Here is a 17,642-nt window from a genome sequence, read left to right on the forward strand (position 1 = left end):
TGGATTTCATTCAGTGTTGACTGACTGGTGATATGCTGGCGTATGTTACCCATCTATAGATGAATTCAATGAAAAAGTATTAGCATGGGCATATGATGCAAGAAAGCAAGCTTATGCAGCATCAGCCAAAAAAAAAAAAACCACTTCCATTTCACCCCTCCGTTCGTTCGAAATACCTGTCCAGCTGAGCCTTAAATTTATTAGGCTATCAACTTCCACAACAAGGGATGGAAGTCTGTTCCACCAACCAACTACCCGCTGGCTAAAGGCAAATTTCCACACATCTATCCTACACCTGTCTTTTCTCAATCTGAATTTATGCCCTCTCAGGTGATTATTCTGAGCAAGAGGAAGAATCCAATCAGCACTGAGCATGCTCAAACCATTTAATGCTTTATACACCTTATCAGATCACCTTGCCAGTGCCTAGTCTCGGAGTCACATTTGCACATTTCCAGTCTATGGGTACCTCCCCTGAGTCCAAAGAAGCTCTCATAATTATGGCTAAGGGTCTGCTTACTTCCTTTGCTGCCTCCTTCAATATAACTGGATAGATCCCACCCACACCAGGTGCCTTTTTTATGTTTATCCTCAACAATTTCTCCTCCACTTTCCTCTCAGTTATTACAAAATCATCTAGCTCACTGCCAGAGTTTACTTCACCTCTGGCATTCCCCTTCCTGAATAACTCCTAATTGAATGTAGATGCAAAATACTCGTTTAGTTTGTTAGCCACCTGAGCAGGATCCTCAACTGTTGAACCGTAAATATCCAGTGGACCAATCTGATTCATCACTTTCCTTCTAGAGTTTACATAGGCAAAGAACTCTTTTCTGTTTTTCTTTGCATCCTTTGCCAAGGATTTCTCATAATCTGCCTTTGCCTGCCTAATCTCCTTTGTGACTTGGTTACAGACCAGCTTATATCTATCATAGGCTTCCATGTCACCCATTAATTTATATGTATCCCATGCATTTTTCTTTTCTGCCATATGTCTCATTAGTTCATCTGACATCCATTTACGCCTAAACCTTGAACAATATTTCTTAGTTGGTATGTAAAGCCTAGTAGCTTCCAAGATAAGTTCTTTGAATGCCTCCCATTTTGAATTTGCTGTTGGTAACATCATCAGTTGGTCCCACTGTATAGAATTTCAATACTGTCTCAGACCATCGCAGTTGCCTTTACAAAAGCAAAAACCCTTCCCTTTACCCCTGATGGTAGTTACCTCTTTGAGAAAATCCCACTTCAGCACACTGTGATCTCTGCCACCTAGTGGTTCCTTTATCTGCAGATTCTTAATGCATGAAGAATCACTACTGATAATCAGATCAAGAGTATTACTCCCTCTAGTTGCCTCCCGAACATGCTGATGTAGAAAACATCAGCATGTTCGGGAGGCATCATCCAATCATCCGATAAATACACAAAAGCCTTGCTAGTGTGTGAGTGATGAACCCACAAATTCTAGTCAATATCTGGGAAATTCAAATGTCCTTTATAAGACTCTCTGATTTACTGGCCCACTCTATTTCCGTGTTGGTTTCTTATTATACTCATCAGAGTCATTAGGCCTATAGCACACTCGTACTCTCAATTTTGATCTCCCAAAGATTATGTCACACCAAAGTGACTCGACATTGCACTGTTCAGCGATATCGACTGGCTTCACTTCCTTGGATTTTATGTGTTTCTTAACTAATAGCATAACCCCTCCTCCCTTCCTATCCTTGCTGTACACATTGTACTCCCCAATTTCCAGTTCTGCATTCCTTATATCTGTGTGACACCACGTCTCTGATATCCCAACAATATCTGCCTTTGATATTTTGAGCAATACCTCAACTTCATCAAATTTATTTACCAAACTCCTAGCATTGGTGTACACGCAAGTATACCTGCACCTGTTCCTATTCTTAGCTACTCTAACACAACCCATGTGTTCACTTGTACTGCAATGACTCCCAGCAGTCTCTGAAATATTCTGCATCTTGTTTTCCAGGCTGCTGTTCATTCCAATAGAAGCAGTGCAAGAATCACTTTCACCTCTGCCAGTGGCTACTGTTAATCTATTAGTCCTTGTATCCCCCCCCAAGCTAGCAGTTTTCCGACCCATCTAACACTGCCCCGATAGCATCAGCAAATATTCTTGCACCCTTTATTTTTAAGTGTATCCCATCTCTGTAGAAGCAGTCACTCCTGCTAACAAGTACAGATCAGGCTGAAAAAAATTCTACCCCTTGAGCCTTGCACAATCTTTCCAGGGCCGAATTGATCGACAAGGCTCTCATCATATACTGCCTCCTATTGTGTCTGGCCAGAATTGCAGACACTTTCAAATTCATCCCTAATTCACGGCTCTTTTTCAACAATGACTCATACTTGTTAAGTAATTCTGCTGGTCTCCTACTCTTAATATCATTAGTGCCAACGGGTACAACTATATCACCTTTTGTGCCCTTAAAAGATGATATCTGCTCTACTCAAGCAGTTGCTCTTGACATTTCAAAGACTTGATCATGTTTGGTACAACAACTTCTAAATAAGCTTCCATCATATGGATTGTCAAGTGTTTGTTGTAATTGGGCATCCAGTTTTCTCTGTGATTGCTCACTGCAGGTGATGGTAGATGAATCTCTGTCTTCTGACTTCACTAATATTGATATTCCCAAGGTTCAATTCTTTCTCTCTGACTGCTCACTGCAGATAATGGAAGATATTTCTCTGTCTTCTAACTTCTACACTAAATTGGTGTTCCTCAAGGTTCAGTTCTTTCTCCCACTCTTTTCCTCTTGCATTTTAGTGACTTTCTTCCACTGACTGGAAATCCCGTCCATAGTTTTGCTGATGATTGCACAATGCATTCCACCTTCCAGATTGAGAAACTTGCCCTGCAAAATCAGCTTCAACTTCTCAAATATTCACTACAAATTTCTTAAATGTTGATCTCCAGTGGAGCAAAGATAACTTAGTTAATTTCCATCCTTCTTAAACTCAGTCCTGTCATATCTCACAAATGTGATCCTTCTGTTCCTATGCTTATGTTCAATGACACTCAGATTTCTAAACAAGATCATGTATCTCTATTACAGATTACCCTGACTTCTAATCTCTCTCCCTCTCGGCATAAGCACATTGAAAATATAGTTTCTTCTACATCTAAAAAACTGGGTTTTCTCTTTCACTCTCAGTGTTACTTTTCTTCCACACAGCTACTCACTCTGTACAAATCTGAAATCTGCCTGACAATGGAATATTGTCAGGCAGAAGAGGCCCAGAAAGAGACAGTATTTCTCAAACTGCGATAGATGAACTTTCCCTTGGGCAGAGCATTTATGAAGATGAAAAGAATGATAAATTTAGTTTAGTATTGTTATTAATAGCGGCAAATGATTCAAGAAAGCAAGGTTATACATCATCATCCAAAAAAAAAATCCCATTTCACCTATCCATTCCCTCCAATAATCTGCTAGTTCTTCCTTGAATTTATTCAAACTATCCACTTCTGCAACAAAAAGTGGAAGCTTATTACAGTAATCAACCACCTTGTACAGTAATTACAATAATTACAGTAATCAACCACCTGGCTGAAGGCAAACTTCTGCACATCTATTCTGTAACCATCCTTCCTCAATTTGAATTTATGCCCTCTCACATGCATAGTCTGAACAAGAGGAAGACTCCCACCAGCACTGAGTTTGCTCAGTGCAGATTAGTTTCCCTATGCTGTAACTTGCAGAACGGAAGCTTTACTTGATAAGAGCACCCCTTTGTTCTCCTTCTCTGTACCCATTCCAGCAGCTCTACTTCCTAAAATGAGATCTCCAGACTTGCATGCAGTACTCAAGATGTGGCCTGACCACTGCCTTGTACAATGGGATAATCACCTCCTTATCCCTGCTAGAAAAATTCCTGTATATCATTGACAAAACCTAATGAGCTGTCCTGGAAGCCTGTCTACACTGCTCAGAGAACTTCATATCTGAATGCATGCATAATTACTCCCCCCCCCCAGTCATTTTCATTTTCTACTATCCTGAGTGTAGTGCCACACTGTTGGTACATTACTAGGGATTACTGCTACCATATGCCTAATTTTTCTAGATTTGTTGGCTTAGCATACCTTCATTACTGTCATTACTTCACACTGCCAACCTTTGTATCATGAATGTTCTCATGAATATCATTAATAAATACAGAAAACAACAATGGGAATCGCCCATTTAGATAAACTTGTCTGCTTCCTGGAAACACAAGCCTCTCATAATTATTGAATATATACATATAAGTTTACATAGAAATTTAAATTTATTCCTTGAGGGAAGGATAAAAGCAGCTTACCAAATCAGTAACGAATACATCTATAGTTCCATTTTGAAGTGGTAAGTTACATACATCCCACTGGAAAATGTCCAACTTGATCTCTGATCTGAAATAGTTATTGGATTATGAATGTTTATTTCCTTATCAGATCCACTAAATGGAAATATTTTTAACATGTTAATCACCATAAATGTAACAAAAAATATAATTACTGTGACCTATCAAAAAAAAAAAAGAAAAAAAAAAAAAAAAAGTGAAACTAAAATCATATCTGGGTCTGCCAGGCAATATAGATTCATTTTAAATTAACGTATTAGAAGATGAAATGCACAAGGCATAATTTAATTTAATATAGTTAATTTTACATTAAAGAATATGCTGTCTATGATGTTACAATAGAGTGATACTAATTGAACAATAAGGCAAATCATGTAAATTGTTTGCATGGCATAAATTCAATTAATTAAATTAGTTAATTGAATACAACTGTTAATTAAATTACATGTCTCATCACCATGAGACAAATGTTGTCTCATGGAGATTAACATGTTAAGGGAACAATCTATTTAAAGTAAAAATTGGTTCTCAAGTCATTGTGTACATTCTTCCAGTGGCAGCAGCTAACACTGCCACTTGATTTATCCTCCACTGCAAGGTCAAAAATAGTAGATAATACTATCAGGGAATGCCTAGTGCACTGAAGTGACTACTCAGGTATGGTGTCCATGCCACACAGTGGAATGAATGGCTGAGCCCCTGTGACACTAAGAAATATTAGATGGCTCTCAAAATGTGGTCCAATACAACTACTTTTCTTAATGGCTGGAAGTGGCAAGAGCCAAGTATAGCCTGTAGAGTAAAACTCCAGACAGACATTAAGTCTAATGTCTGGCAGTTTTACTTCTTTTCTATTATAAAGTGAACATGCTATTTAAAATCAATGTGCACAGAAAGGTCCAACAGTCCTTATATTTTGAGGGTACAGCTTAATGGTTTTTATAGATTGGCCTCCAGACCAACCACACCAATTGGTAACAGCCTAGAAGGCATCTGGATATTGCCTAATCTGCTGCTTCAACTCTTCCAACTAGAGGTAGTCAGATTATATATGCAAGGAAATTATCAGAGATTGATTGGCTGTTTTGTGGTTGTATAGCACAGAAGCATTCTGCAGCTATAATGTATCAAGTCCATGGTTACAAACAATTGAATTTATAGTATAATACCTAAGGGTAGAACAATAAATAACAAAAAGTAAAGAGATACATGTATAGGCTGTACAGGGTCTAAATGTACAAGTATAAACTGTATGCACTACCAGGAAAATTATGGAGTTGAATATATTTTCCCCAGAAGCATAATGTGGTCCTAGTTGTCTTAAAATCTCATATCTTCATATAATGCCCCCAGCATAACATTAACTCATCTATTTTAATATATTATGAATACATTAAAATCTAATCTGCAACAATGGTTGCAGAATAGATGTATAGAAATTTGCTTTACCCAACAGATGGATGACTGCTGGAACAAACTTTTGTCTGATGTTGTAGAAATGGACAGTTTGAATAAATTCAAAGAAGAACTAAGAACCAGACAAACTGTTGGAGGGAATGGATAGGTGAAAGGGGAAGTGGTTTTTATTTTATTTTTATTTTTTTGGCTGATACTGTATAAGCTTGTTTTCTTGAATCATTTGCCACAACTAATACTGAATGAACTAAATCACCCAAAACTATCCTACTTCATTTCACAGAAGTAAGTAGTGTAAACTTCTCAGTTCTATTCACAATGTCTATGAGTAATTTGCTACATCCCACTTTTCTGGCAGCATCTAAATCATCGGTTACCTCAATTTGTCACCCACATCATGTGTTGTAATTAATCAAGTTATGATTCCTTCCACTTTAACCTGACCTAAACTGCCATTTTGATCTCCCCTGGCTCAAAATATCTTTATACCATTCTGTTACTTTGCTTCTATTGCTCTTAATTCTACCCATTACGTCAAACATTTTGAATTTTTTTCTTTGAAACTTCACTTGTTCAACCTAACTTATCTAATAGCAAAGTAATTTCTTTCTGTGATTTTAATATTCACAGCTACTGCTAGCTTCAATTTTCTAGTTGCTTGTTTGTTTTTTTTTTTTTTGGTTTTTAAGAGCATTAGCAACTAAGGCTATATTGCTCCGGGGATATGCGGTGTTCATTCCCTGACCTTTCCGCATCTTCCGTATTTGGTGGTCACGGGCTCGAACCCCAGTCTAATCAAGAAGCGTGTGCTACGCACTGCTGCTCCTGCCCACCTGGCTACAGAGGCACCTTTTATAGTTGCATAACTTGGTGAGGCTTTTACTATTTACTAATAATCATCTTACACAACTTGTTAATTTTCATAATACATAAATAAAATAAGTACCAGAAAATCTGAACCACTCACCTAACAACTTTGAATTTTTCCTTACCAACTCGTGCATCAAGAACACAGTCAGATCATCAAAGGCAGACAACTATGGTCCCATAGGAAATAACTATTGCTGGTGACCATTGTCAAGGAAACAGGAAACATCATACAAAAAAAAGATGGCACTGGCATATGATACAACACCAGCCAAAAAAAATAAATAAATAATAATAATAATAAAATCATTTCCCATTTTGCCTATTCATTCCCTCCAAATTGTCTAGTTCTTCCTTGAATTTATTTAAGCTATCGATTTCTACAACAACAGATGGAAGTTTGTTCCAGCAATCACCCAATCACTGGCTAAAGGAAAATTTTTACACATCTATTCTGCAACATCTTTCCTCAATTTTTTTTATGTCCCTCTCTCCTGTGTTTAGTATGAGCAAGAGGAAGAATTCCATCAGCATTCAGCTTGCTCAATCCATTCAAAGCCATAACCACCTCAATCAGATCATCTCATAGGTCCCTAGGAAGAAAAATGGGATGCTAGCCGGTTAGCTTTATCCTTGGCTGAAGTGACAACAGAACCATCTGGTTTTGACAGATGTGGGAGCAGAGATGGGCAAAAGTTGCGGCCAATAGCTTTGGCAAGAGACCAGAATGCTCGGCTACCATTAGGGCAAGAAGCATGTTTTCTACTCTTAGCAAGTTCAAAATCTAGTTTGGACTGATTAATAACTGCTTTACAATTGTTGCGAGCTTTGGTGTAGGCAGAAAATGAAACTGAAGAATTGGAAACAAGCCAATTATGATATGCAACATTCTTCTTTTGAACAGCCTTAGCACATTTATTGGAAAACCAAGGTTTAGATAAAGGACGAGATTTTAAAGTAGAGTGTGGAATAAAGGATTCCATTCCTAGAAGAATAATTTCACTGACACGATCTGAGCAAATGTTGACATCAGAAGTTTTGAAACAGTGGTCCGACCAAGAAAAAGAAGAAAAGAAATCTCGCAGGTCATCCCATTTTGCATTCTTGTAATGCCAAACAATATGAGGTTGGGATTAGCCATGAGATAAAGGCTCCATTGGAGAAGAGACAATCATAAAGTTGTGATCTGAAGTATCTAAGGGACCACTCGCTTCGACTGTGTACTTAGAAGGGTTGTTTGTGAGAAAAAGATCAAGCATGTTGGCTGTGTGGTTAGGATTGTCCGGTATTCTTGTAGGTAAATGAACAATTTGTGCAAGGTCATTAGAAATTGCAAAAGCCTCAGCATCTCGACCAGCTGGGTCAGTGTGACTAAAAAACAGAAGCCAGCTGGAGTTTGTGAACATTAAAATCACCAAGGAAAATTACCTCACTGTTAGGAAAGTTGAACTGGAGAAAGTCAAGTTGCAAAGAGAGGAAGTCAAAGAGCTCCAAGTGATTAGTGAAGTTGGGAGAACAACAGATGAATCTGACATAATGAGGTAGAGAGATTTTAAGCCAGAGAAGATCGGAAAGAGGTGATTCCAAATTACCAAGTTTCTGACAGGGAATATCGGAATGGACATATGCACAAGCACTACCTTTGAGGCGAAAGGAATCATACAGTGAATAATTTGGGGTGATTATATAATTGAGCAGTAGTTGAATTAACCGATAACTGAGATTTTGTCAGAAAAAATACATGGGGTTTGGCAGACTGCAAGTGGAAATGAACTATGAAGTGTTTGGGAGGTTTTGATTTTTTTGCAATAATTGGCTTTGTTCTGTCTGAGATACTATGTTCATGAACATTTTGTACATTTTATTAATTTTGATCATTCTAGATCCTCTAGAAGAATGAGAACAAAGCCTGTAATTGCTCACAGCAGTAAGCATAACTTGTTTTGCTGTTGTCTTATACAAACTTATGTGACACAATTTAATTATTTTTTTAAAATTAAAGGTGAAAAAGAAGAAACGATTGAGCTACACAGCAATTTAGGCAAAAATAAAGTATTTTTCTTATTTGTTAAACTATGCAATTCAATTGTTTATTAGACTGAAGTACATATATGTAATTACCAATAGTTTCTGTTAATCCCCATTTAAAAACTTTATCCATTTAAGGTTTGCCTTTGGCCCAAGCCTATCCTTAAATGATAACACTGCTGTACTTTGGTGGTCTTTTATGATTTCCTAAAAGGTTTTCAATCATGGCCTTGAATGCATCCCTGGCAAGGAACTCTAAGATCTAGAGTTCTTTCAAATGTTACATCTTTAATAAGCTACCTGATCCACACACCATGAATATTCCTCTTTTTATTTTTACCTCACTTAATGACTAAAAAAATTTTCAATTTCATAGAGGTTATCATAAAATTCAGCTAGACAAATGGTGACAGATGCATTTTTTAATGAAAACTTTGGGAGTAAATGGAGGATACTCTCTCTCCCACCTGGAACTTGATCCCAATGCAGAATTCAATCATTTACTGTGCAGTCTGGATTTATTTTATAAATCCAAACTGCAGAGTCATCAAATAACTGGTGAACTCCACATTTCCAATGTATTGCAGTATCTATCTCTCCCTGATGTTTTGTGTACCGTTAATGTGTAACAATGTATGGACAGGGAAAAATATAAGTTCTGACACCATATTTCTGTCCACCTCTGTCAAGAGCACTGCATATCTAACTGCATAAAATAACAGACATTTTCATTGTATAGTAAAACTAAGTTCTATTTTGTAATTTTCATAAATTCCTTTGTAAGGAACTTATTAATAGCTAATTAATAGAAATTACGTAATAGCTAATGCTATTTTATTCTATTCAAAATTACAAAACCTGAATTTATTATACAGATTAAATCCTGTTGACCAAAAAAACACAGATGAGGAAGTCCTAAATTTTCATAAAAGAAATATATATTTTGAAGAACAACAAAGTTTGCTGAGAAGTTCAGAAAAACATTTTAGTGCCTTCAGCAAGAAAGTCACATTCCCGAAAGCCTGAGAATTTCTTTCTAGTTTTTGAATTAAAATTATTCAAAGATTATCAAGTTATAAGATGTAAATCTAAAGATGAAGACAAACAAAACTCTTCACCAGACATACTCCATGAAGAATATCACCAAGTTTCAGGAGGCTCTGAGATCCTGTGAATAAAATAAAGATGTACACAGGTATATAATATGATGTGCATTCTTGGTTTGACCAGAAACAAATCTTACAAAAGTAGCAGTTAATAATGTATCTCTGGGCTCCCTTTAAATCATGTAGAAATTGCAAAAGGCATTAATCTATGCAACTGATACAGTTAAAATGTGAAGCCCATTCCCGATCACCAATTTTGTACCAAAAATTAATCTCAGAAGCTATTTCCCACAAATTCATTTATTGTTAATTAAGGACAGGGGTCAATTCTTCGAAATTACATCTTCGGAAATATAATATCACATCATTAACTGTGAAAATAAAAAAAAAAAAAAGCACAAACATAGCACTATACAGGTAGTTCTTGACTTTACGAGTTAATTTGTTCCTCACGCGCTTGTAAAGCCGGAATTTATTTCCCGTAGATATAATGTTAAAAATAGGGGTTACGTTATCAACAATGAAATTAGTTAGCTAATTAGTTTATGTTTAAACAATGACTGATTTATCAAAAGAAATAAAAACGTAGCCTGTAAAATCAAGCAAATTATAATAATAGAGAAATTATTTACAATTTACAAATGTTTATTCTTCCTCATCATCGACTAAATGCACACTCGTTGATCACTCATTATTGGCTCGGCACTCGTTGGTTTGTTGCACAAGGAGCCATCTTCTTCAGGCGCCTCAGCAGCCAGGAGCGGCAGTGTGTAGCACACGCTTCTTGATCAGACCGGGGTTCGAGCCCGTGACCATCGCATATCCTTAGAGCAATATGGCCTTAGTTGCTAATGCTCCTAAAAACCAAATAACAACAACAACCATCTTCTTCGGAAATGTTTCAAGAGGCATTTGTTTCCAAGATCTCTTCTAATTATAAATTTCACGATTGCATGCATAAGAATTTTTTAATGGCACACACACAAATTGCAACTAACACGATTCGTGTGGAGTAACAAGTTTAGGAAGCTTAAAAAAAAAAAAAAAGGAATGAAGAGAAGATTCTGAAAATTTTTTGTTTTTTATACAATTGAAGATTTCAGTAAAGGGGAAACACATTTCACCATAATTACGTAAAAAACCACAAATTCCAACTATTGGTATTTTCACAATGCAAGAAGATCGAGTTTACTACCTGTTTATAATTGCTTGCACTAACAGAAAAACCCAATAAACCGGAAAGTGCAAATTGTTTTATGGTAGTGACCTCCAGAAATGTGCTTTAGAAAAATATCACAAAGGCATTTAAAACTGATTCTTATAACGGAACATATGATAACGATGAAAGTGTATTGCATTTTAATGATTTGAATTGGTAACTAATACAATTTACAAACCACGCTCATGACCTTTTATATGCCCTTAAGGTCACACTTGTGACCTTAAAAATAACATTTTAGAGAGATAAATAGCTTAGTTATACAGCAAAAATTTCAACTTCCAACATCTTGAAACGAATTACCAAAAAACAATGTGTTATTGGGTTCACATTACGATATGTTAACGATACGATGGCGTCTCTGGAATGGATTAATATCATAAAGCTGGGTACACTGTATTGTATAGCTACGCACGTGGTTTGAAATGCAGTATTTATGAATGTTTAGCATTCATTTTTTGCAATTAATGTTCATATTTTCGATTTTGTTGATACTTGGGGGAAAAAACTCTTAAACCCGAGAACTCGTAAAGCGAGAACTGCTTGTACCAAAAGCTATTATTAATATTGCTAATATCATTTTAATTGTCTAATAATTTGCTGCTTTCAGACTTGGTTTTCAAGTAAAGGATCTAAATTTATAAAATACTTTCATTTAAACTCAAAGTCACTAGTACAGTTAATTCTAAAAGTTTGAGGTATCAATAGTAAATAACAGAACTGAATGAAAGAAACCTACCTTCCTTGTTGATTTAAATTATTATTGACTGATTTCAAATTAAGGCTTATTCTGGAACAGGCCAAGTGGTGATTGTCTCCACACAAATAATAAGCTTCAGGCCAGTTCAAGGCTGCCTACTAAAATCAATATGGCATGTAACGAAACTGGATTGCATGATAGCCATTTAAATGAAATTCAGAAATGGTCAACTTATTCAACATCTCAAAAAACATTATCTTTAGTTAAATGTCAGTTTTCAAGCTTTAAGATTGGGGAAAAAAAAAAGCCTTATAATAATGAACTGGTCAATTCCACCAGAATTTTACTTTCTGTAGAAACAAAGGAAAAATGTATGAGTTGTCACTGTATAAGGCAGAACTTTGTCTACAGCAGGTGGAATTATCTCTGAGACGTGTAACAAGCAGTTTACTTGTTTGTGTGGAGAAGATTGGGGTAAGAAATTCTTAAATATCTTTGGATTTCACACTACCGATAATAATATATGCAACTATCAATAGTAATAATAGAGTTGGTAACTATCTGACTATTAGTCAATCCGACAGTGACAAATTTCCTAGAAGCAATCAGGCAAAATGGAGTACCATAATCAACGTTGAGAATATCACAACCGGACCAATCCCCATCACATAATGCCCTGAGCTCACTGTGGTTCTGTCTAGCACTCAACCCACCATGCTCAACAACAGCAAGTATGGATATAACCTCTAAGAAGAAAGGAAAAACCTGTACACCCTCTCCCACCTGATATACATGGAGGCATCAAGCTCTATGTGGCAACCGAGAAGAAACTCCAGGTCACTGAAGAATTCAGGAATGATATCACGATGGAATTTGGTCTAGACAAATGCAAGGCCCACAGATTGGATCAGGGGAAGTTATTCGGCCAAAACTACCAGCTGTAAACTGGTAAAAAGATTGAAGTCATGATGGGGGGGGGGGGGGGAAGAGACCTACAAATACCTGGGGACAATGCAGGCTCAGCAGTTAGAGTACAAAGAAATCAAGGCCTGCCTGACTGAAAAATACCATCAGAAACTCACAAATTTGCTCAAAGTACAGCTGAATGGAGGGAACATAGTTAAAGCCATAAATACCTATGCAGTCCCAGTGCTAACATACTCCTTTCGGATCATAGATTGGACTAACGTTGAGCTGAAGGATATCATGAGAAAGACAAGAACAATGATGACCAAGAGCTGCCAACACCACCTGAAGTCAACCGCGGAGAGATTGAAGATAGCTTAGAAAGAGGGAAGAAGGGGCATGATAGATGTCATCGAGCAACAGAAAACAGTGATAGCTAACCTGAAGGATTACTTCCAGAAAAACACAGCAGCACTCTACCAGGCCATAAGGAAGATAGACAAGTGGCATACTCCACTCAACCTAAGCAAAGAGTCCCTCCTGCCTGGATGGGGCAAACGAAGCTAGAAAAATGGGCAAAGAAGACACTCCATGGTAGATATTACAATGACCTCTATCAAGATCACAGATAAAATGGCTTCCAATGCATAGCTCACAAGCAGGGCACTAGTCCCCGAGACTGAAGGATTCGTGCTTGGCATCCAAGATCAGATAATCAACACCAGAAACTATAAAAAATACATATCCAAGGAGCCCGGAGTGTCTGATGACACACATCAACAATGCCACCTGGCCTCAGAAACAACCCAACACATCACCACAGGATGCAAGGTGATCAGCCAGATGGAGCAGACTCATAGACACGAGCAGATGGCAGGGATAATAAATCAGAATCTAGTGAGGAAATACCATTTGATCAAAGAAAGTATCATTTTACAAGTATGAACCCCAAGCAGTACTAGAGACCCTAATCCACCAGCTGTACTGGGACCACACCATAATAATAGACCGGACATAACCCTTATCGACAAGAAGGAAATGGTTACCTATCTGATTGACATAGCTGTGCCCAACACTGACAACCCCCAGAAAACTGACTAGGAAAAGATCAGAAAGTACATGAACCTAAGATAGGAGATCAAAGAGATGTGGCATATGCAACAAGTAATGACCATCACGATCATCATGTCAACCACTGGTACGGTGCCAAAGAGCCTAGATAACAATCTAGCAGCAAAAAGTTGCAATCCTGAACACCTGTAGGACAGTCAGAGTTCCTTGACCAATAGTAACACCAGACATAAGAACCACCCTGTGTGTTTGGCAGTACTATGTGCCCATCACAGAGTGGAACCCCCCAATCAGGAAGAAATAATAAAAGAGCAAATATTATTAAAACTGATTATTTTATGCAGAAAAACACTGATTGTTCTGTCCATTATGTTTTAGTGAACAGCAGATTTTAAACTGCTAGCTTCAAAAATATACACAGGTGGATAGAACAGTTCAAGTGCTTTTCTATATATTAACTAATTCATACAGTTTTTGCTATATTAAATACTGTAAATTGATTATCTTATTTTTGTTTTTATAGTATGATATAATTCTTGATATAGTTTCATGCAGGATATTAGTAATTTAATAGGATTTTTCCTATTAAATACCCAGTGTAACTTTGTGCATACTCGGTAACTGCAGTTTTAAGATTTCTGAAATTCTGGAACTTGAAGTAGCCTAATTTTTTAAAATGTAGTTTAATCTCAAAGAGAAGCTTGCTAATCCACACCTAACCCAGCATCTCTGGAGCCATTACATTGCCAAAGTATGTGAGTGTGATGGTTCATTTCTTGCTCTGTGCATTTCCACACAATTTTTTTTCCCCCCTGGAAGATCTTGGTTTCATCAGCAAGGAACAGTGAGTGAGCCCACTAAAGTATAAAATGAATGGGAAGAAGGTACCAGGGAAGTGGAATATAAACATGATGACAGACAACTGCTGGTCTTTGAAAAGACAGACATTTGGTTTAATACATAAAAGAAAAACCAAGAAACATTCATAAGAAACCAAAAGAAGTAAAATTTGTTTCAAGGAATTTGGAAAGCATGCATAAATGTTCACTTCTGTATGGATGTTCTTTTTTCTTTACTTTTACTGAGTCTCATTCATTTTATTACAAATGAAGTATACAAATTGTCATTTGGATAAAGAACATAAATTTTCAAAATCAGGAAAGATACGTTTTCCTTTTCCTCTGATTTGTGAAATATCCTTAAGTGATTAAAAAAAAAAAAAAAAATTCCAATTTTGATATCAATATAGCATTCCAGGGAAAGAACATAACAACAAGTCAGTTAATCTATGTGGTGCTTTACATTTCAGGCATGTTATCAAATAGTAATAATTCATGATTTATAACAAAACAAAAAAGAAAAAAAGCAGTAACTTATGTGCAAATCAAGAACATTTTGTTTCTATGCATCCATCACAGTGTCCATTCATTCCTCCAACCATCACAAGGCCATAAACATAATATCTAGTGCTTTAGCTACAATATACAGATAGCCTAAAAAATAATTTCTGGATTTTAATCAAAGTTGGGAAGATTCAGCAAATCATTCTAATACAGTGAAGAATAAAAATTTTATGAAAATCCATGCACTGAGAATTAAGGCATTACATGTGGATGGATAGACAAATAAATAATAAATGCCAGATTTCTATTAGTCTGATTTTAACGAAAATCGGGGTGGCCTGATAAATCTTTCTAAAATACCAAAATATGAAATCTAATGAAAATCCATTTACTAGGAGTCAAATTATTACATTTACATGAAAAAAATAAAATAAAATAACAACAATAAATAAATAAATAAAAAAATAATAATTGCTGGATTTCTATTGATGGCGTTTTAATAAAACTTGGGATGACTTCGAAAATCTTTTTAAAATGCCCAAATATAAAATTACATGAGAATCCATCCAACAGGAGCAGAGTTATTAAATACAGATAGATGGAGATGGTAAGACAATACATTCATTATGCATAATATGCTAACGCACCTAATAAATAATTGCCAGATATCTACTGGTCCAGTTTTAATTATATTTAGGAAAGCTCAACAAATTGTTCTAACAGAATGAAAAAAATTTCTTGAAAATCCACCACTGGGAGTAAGAGTTGTTATACATGGATGAATGGACAAAGAAATAATTGTTTGATTACAATTTTAATGAAATTTGGAATTGCTCCACAAATCTTTCCAAAAGGCTGAAAAATAAAATTTTCATGAAAATTCATCCACTGAGAGTCAAATTATTATATACAGATAGATGGTTGAAGAAATAATCTGATTTCTATTGGTCTAATTAAATAAAATATAAATTTGACCAATAGAAATATAAAATTTCATGAGAATCCATTCACTGAGAGTCGAGTCATCGAAGGGATGGATAGACATGGCAAGGACAATAGGTGTATTATGCATATATACTAATATGCCTAAAAATAGAAATCCCATTCAACAAGGGTTTCAATTTGCAGGCCTGTGTTATTTGTAGGCTTGTAACAATTGAAGATCAACAATTTTATTATTTTTTATCTTGCCAGTTGCAAACATAAAACAAAAAAATAATAAAATAGTAATGTAAGGGGGAGATTACTGATAAGTTCAGTAATCATTAATAGTAAGTTTCATTATAATGGGGATAGCTTATATAAAGGTGATAATCATATATTTTGATACCAGCATTATTTTAAGATTCAACTATACAACTCAATAAATTTTTATATCATTTCAAGAATGTTTTGCTATTTTTAAGTCATTCTGTCATGATACTTACCTCAAGTGGTATTGATCCTCCTCCACACATGGGATCACACACAATTTCTCTACACTTGATCGAGCAAAGCCTAGGAAAAAATTTTATTTTCAAAGATCTTCAAACCTTTTTTCTTAAAGAATATCGTAAAAAAATATCTAAATACTTAAGTATAAAATTAGTTTACATTAAAAATACAAAAAAAGAAAAAAAAAAAAGCTTTGAGCATGGTACCTGAAGTAATATCACAGAATAAGAATGGGTAAATTAGCACAGCAGTGTGACCTAAAATATCGGATACATAAGATGGAAAAAATAATAATCTGGAATTTGTATGAATATAACACGAGGTTTATACTACTGCTAACAGAAATATTTGCTACTGCATACTGTAGCAAATATTTCTGTTTAACTGAAACCATTTTCTATGGATCTCCTTTGGCTGGGACTACCTTATTGCTCCCCATCATGCACCTGTGAATAAATTCATTCCTAAATCCTAGTCGGCAAGGCAAATCATTTAGTATCCCCATTCAAAAGATTCATCTTCTATAAGGTTATTCAAGAATCATACCACATGCTTATATTCGACGTGCATATTGCATCTATAGTTTTAAAATGAAATGAAAATGTTTAATACATTTCTTTCTGAAATAGATTTGAGTAACTTCTGCCATCTTCAAGTTGAGTATATGATTTGATAAAGAATCACTTTTATTTTCTTCTTTGTTATAGCAGCCTGGCTGGGTAGAGCCAAAAGTGCCCTCCCCATACTGACTGACTAGGCCCCCACACAATTAGTTTTCCTAATAGTTAATATGGTCTTGTGTAATGACTGAACGTTATACTCAAGCATGGACAAATAGCCAACCATTTGGTGAAATGCAATTATAACAAAGTGATGCATGTGACCAAAATACAATAAAATCCAGTTACAACAATTTCCTTGGGGGGGGGGGATATGAACCATTTTGCTGTATTCAAATTTTGTTTAAAATTTTGAATTTTTAATATTTCTGAAAATTATTTCAAAAGAACCATTTTTTTCAAATAAACTCTGCTGACTTTTATTATAACATATAGAAATACTTTACTTAAATATTGACTTTAAAATTAATAATAAATAAATTGATAAAGTACATACTATAAAAGTAAAAGTATTTCTTCAGAGATGTTTTGAATGTATATTATATTTATAAT

General features: G+C 35.6%; 1 protein-coding gene across 1 annotated transcript in view; it reads right to left on the reverse strand.

Annotated features, from left to right (window-relative positions):
- LOC150090384 (tRNA (guanine(6)-N(2))-methyltransferase THUMP3-like) overlaps positions 1-17,642 on the reverse strand; it is a 76,757-nt gene that overhangs the window by 7,565 nt on the left and 51,550 nt on the right. The window contains exons 3-5 of the mRNA XM_090390295.1: positions 16,464-16,533; positions 11,756-11,871; positions 4,342-4,429 (exon numbers count right to left, since the gene is read on the reverse strand). Of these exons, the coding sequence (XP_090246421.1) occupies positions 4,342-4,429; positions 11,756-11,871; positions 16,464-16,533 (274 nt within the window). The remainder of the gene's footprint in view (positions 1-4,341; positions 4,430-11,755; positions 11,872-16,463; positions 16,534-17,642) is intronic.

The sequence above is a fragment of the Mastigoproctus giganteus genome, chromosome 2, assembly GCF_048544385.1.
Source record: "Mastigoproctus giganteus isolate SK-2022 chromosome 2, ASM4854438v1, whole genome shotgun sequence".
In the NCBI taxonomy this organism is placed as follows: Eukaryota; Metazoa; Arthropoda; class Arachnida; order Uropygi; family Thelyphonidae; genus Mastigoproctus; species Mastigoproctus giganteus.